General features: G+C 52.2%; 1 protein-coding gene across 1 annotated transcript in view; it reads right to left on the bottom strand.

Moving 5' to 3' along the window:
* Nucleotides 1-275: 275 nt before the first annotated feature.
* LOC111236514 (B-cell lymphoma/leukemia 11B-like) overlaps nucleotides 276-3810 on the bottom strand; it is a 28898-nt gene continuing 25363 nt past the window's right edge. Inside the window, exon 4 of the mRNA XM_022765274.1 lies at nucleotides 276-2338. Within this exon, the coding sequence (XP_022620995.1) occupies nucleotides 276-2338 (2063 nt within the window). The remainder of the gene's footprint in view (nucleotides 2339-3810) is intronic.

Below are 3810 nucleotides of genomic sequence, written 5' to 3'. Positions count from 1 at the left end.
GACAAGTTCTCATTAAAGTTTCCCTTTGTTTATATTCTCAGGTGGCAGTTTCTGTGACAAGAAAAAAAAATGAACATCAATCAGTCTCAAATTTTTTTAAGAGAGAGATTATCCAGCCAAGCCCCATAGCTGAAGAAGTGGTTATAGGGAATTTGTGTGCGTATGTGTGTGTTTGTGTGTGCGTGCGTGTGTGTGTGTGTGTGTGTGTGTGTGTGTGTGTGTGTGTGTATGTGTGAGTGTGTACACTGTAGACTGTATATGTAATGGTTGGTGGCTTAACCTCTGTCCGCCTGCTCCAGTTTGACCTCACTGGCCATCAAATGTTCGCCATGCCACTTCTTCATGTGTTTCTCCAGTGTGCTGTAGACACTGAAGGGCATGTGGCAGATGTCGCAGCGGTACACCTCTTTCCCAAATTGCCCGTGGGTCTTCATGTGGCGTGTCAGCTTGGAGCTCTGGGCGCAGGCGTAGCTGCACAGGTCACACTTGTAGGGCCGTTCCCCCGTGTGGCTGCGTCGGTGCACCGTCAGGTTGCTGCAGTTCTTGAACACCTTGCCGCAGTACTCGCAGGTGTCATTCCTCCTCTCCTTGGAGCTCGGGGGCCTCCCTGGTCCTGGTCCCCGCAGGAGGTGAGGGGTGCTGCTGCCGCTGCGGCCCGAGGCGCTCCCCCCTTCCATCAGCTCGCCGGGCGGGGTGGAGAAGCGGAGGCTGCCTGTCTCTGAAGAGGAGTGCTCGGAGGAGGTGGCGAACGGCGACTGACGGGAATCGGTGAATCCCAGGAAGGGTTCTCTGATGAAGTGGCGTGAAGCAGCGTAGCCAGCCAGGAGCTGAGAGTAGACATTCTCCGGGGAGATGAGGGGTATGGCTGGGGGAAGCTCCAGCTGTTCCTTCTCAATCTTGATTCTCTTGTTGTTGGAGGGGCTCGGGCTGGTGATGGGGGTGGGCCGACGCTGGAACAGCCCAGGGAAGGAGTCTGCTTCAGATACACTAATTCTGCCATTCATCACAGGCCTCTGGTCCTCATGCTCATCTCGCTCTCTGTCCTGCTCCCTCTCATTCTCTCTCTCTCTTTCTTCTTCACCCCTCTCTCCACCATCTCCATTAGGTTGTCTCTCCAGGCTTCTCTTGTTAGGGTTAAGTCTAAGGTGATTGTCCACATGGTTGTATGGGTGCATGATGCCCACCCCTCCACTGTCATTTACTCGATCCCTGCTCAGGGGCTTCTCCTCGGGAGACTGCCTTGGGCCGTTCTCCCTATTCTGGCCGAACTCCTGTGAGTCATCACTTAAGTTGGAATCTGGCCGACTTCCATTTCTCAGTTCTTCCTCCTCTTCCTCTTCCTCCTCTTCTTCTTCCTCCTCTTCCTCTTCCTCCTCCTCATTGTCCATCCCCATCCCTCTTGAATCTCCCTCTCTACTCTTTTCTTCACCCTCTCCCCCCTCTCCTCTGTTTCCCCGCTCTGGGGAGCCACTCATGGACCCAGACTTGTGCATATGTGTCTTCATGTGCCTTTTAAGCTTGCTCGCCTGGGAACAGGCGTGGTCGCATAGATGACACTTGTACGGCCTCTCTCCTGTGTGACTGCGCCTGTGGACGATCAGATTGCTCTGGAACTTGAAAATCTTGCCACAGAACTCACAGGATTTGGCTTTCCCCGGGGCCTGGTTCTGACCCTGGGAGTCAGGAGGGCTGGAAGAACCGTGTCCCCCCTGAGAGGTGGGTGGCTGTGGGGCATAGGTGAGAAACGCTGGGGGCTTGGCGCCAGGCTGGAAAAGCGTGGGACTCAGCAGGCGGTGCATGGGTGGCACACGGTTGGGTGAGAGAGGAGGTGTGGGCCCCCCATTATTAGTCGTGTTGCCCGCCAGTTCCCTCAGACGTCGGGAGAAGTCCATGGAAGGAGGCTCCATGGGGGTCATCCGCATCACCCTCTCAAAGGCACTGGGGTGCTGGGACAGCAGCCCCATCTCCTCTGGGCCTAGCCGCTCTAGAGGGGGTCTTGGGGGAGGAGGAGGGCTGACAAAGGGTGGCGTTGCAGGCAGCCGGGTCTCCATGTACCCCGGAGGAGGGGGATGTTCCCTGAGCAGGGGCGCGGCCATGCGGAGGAGGTGGAATGGGTTGTTGGTGTCACCGAGGAAAGTGGGGAGAGGGGAACGGGGGAGGGCGTCAGCGCCCGGGGGCGGAGGCAGAGCCATGCGGGGAGTGAGGGAGCAGTTGACCGGGTGGTTGTCCAGGTAGATACGGATGCCATGAGTGTGCTGAGCGTGCTGAAGCAGGAACCAGGCGCTGGTGAAGGTCTGCTTACAGGTAGTGCAGATGTAGCTGGATGGCTCATCTTTATCTGTGGGCCAAGAGAGAAATAAATCATTAATGTTGTACAAAGCAAAACCAAATGAAATATGCAGAGAAAAACATTTTATTCAACATTCCAAACCAGTATATTACTTCACAGTGCCTGCTTGTTTATTAACAACCTGTGCGCATAGATGTGGAGTTATGTTTAGGAAAATTAATTGTACAGTTATATTAGCTTTCTGTGTGTGTCTGTGTATGAGGGTCTTCTATGGGCTTTGTCTGTGTGCGTATGAAATTTTGAGTGTGTGTGTCTACAGGCTAATGCAGATGGCAGGTACTGCCCTAAGGCCATGACACATTATGCTAATTCTAATGTCAGCTAGGCTTTAATACACAGATCCATCTCGTCTACTCTGTCATTTCCATATGGAGACAGGGGAGGCAGCCATGGAAAAAAAAAAAAAACACACCAATGGGGAAAAAAGGAAATATGGGAGAGGGGGACGGAGGGAGGGAGAGATGTGGCATTAGAGAGAAAGAGAGACACACAAAGGGGAGAGGCAGGCGAAGTGATGGAGACAATGTGTAAACAGTAAAGACCCCTCCGGTCTTAACACAGCATCCACATTAAATAAAGCTCTACGTCATCGGTGTAATAACAAGTACAGTAAAGTGATCTGTTGTGGTTGCACACACATATACACACACACACACAAACTGTACGTCACTCATTGACAAATTGCCCCTTTAAATGGCGTGACTTAATAATGCCAAATGAATCTATCAGTCACTGTAGCATGGCCCTGTCAGCCTTGCTTGTGACTCATATAAAGAGCTGAGGTTGGGATTCATCTAATTCAACACAGGCTAGCACTGAAGAGGCATTTCCACAGTCTTGTGTTTGCTTGCAACGCATCTGCATCTACTTTATCATCAGCAGCTACCGCAAGCGGAGTCAAGTTGGTACAGTGGTCCCAAAGCTTAGAGCCCGGAGGGAAAAAACAAAGACGAAGGAGTTACTCCTGCCCAAAGTCTTACGTGATCAAGAAAAGGGCCCTTAAGATGGCTGACTGTCTCAAAGCCACCCATTGTCATGGAATGTAAAACACATATGCAGACACTGATACATGCACAGCAGTGTTTTCTTTTCACTTTTCTTCTGTGTCTCCTGCCTCTCTCTCGCAAGCACACCTCGGCACACTCACACACACACACACACACACACACACACACGCACACACACACGCACACACACTTGTACCGTGCAGAGCAGATGAGCGAAAGCTGATGTTGGATCAGTGTCTAGTACAGGAAGCTGATTTGGCGGTGTGATTGGTTTGGCTTTCCCCAGGGGAGACGGGGTCAGAAAAAGTTAATGAGGGGCTCATTTACTGATTCTGTCTGTTTTTCTCTGCTATTAGTGGGGCTCTGGTGCAGCCATCACTCTCACTGTTTGTGTGGGGTGGGACATGACCTGACTCCAGCTACTAAGCGTGCGTGTGTGTGTGTGTGTGTGTG

This window comes from Seriola dumerili, unplaced genomic scaffold (assembly GCF_002260705.1).
Source record: "Seriola dumerili isolate Sdu_G_001 unplaced genomic scaffold, Sdu_1.0 BDQW01000025.1, whole genome shotgun sequence".
Taxonomy (NCBI): domain Eukaryota; kingdom Metazoa; phylum Chordata; class Actinopteri; order Carangiformes; family Carangidae; genus Seriola; species Seriola dumerili.
The sequence above is the reverse complement of the archived record's forward strand: the minus strand, read 5'-3'. Positions and strand labels throughout refer to the sequence as shown.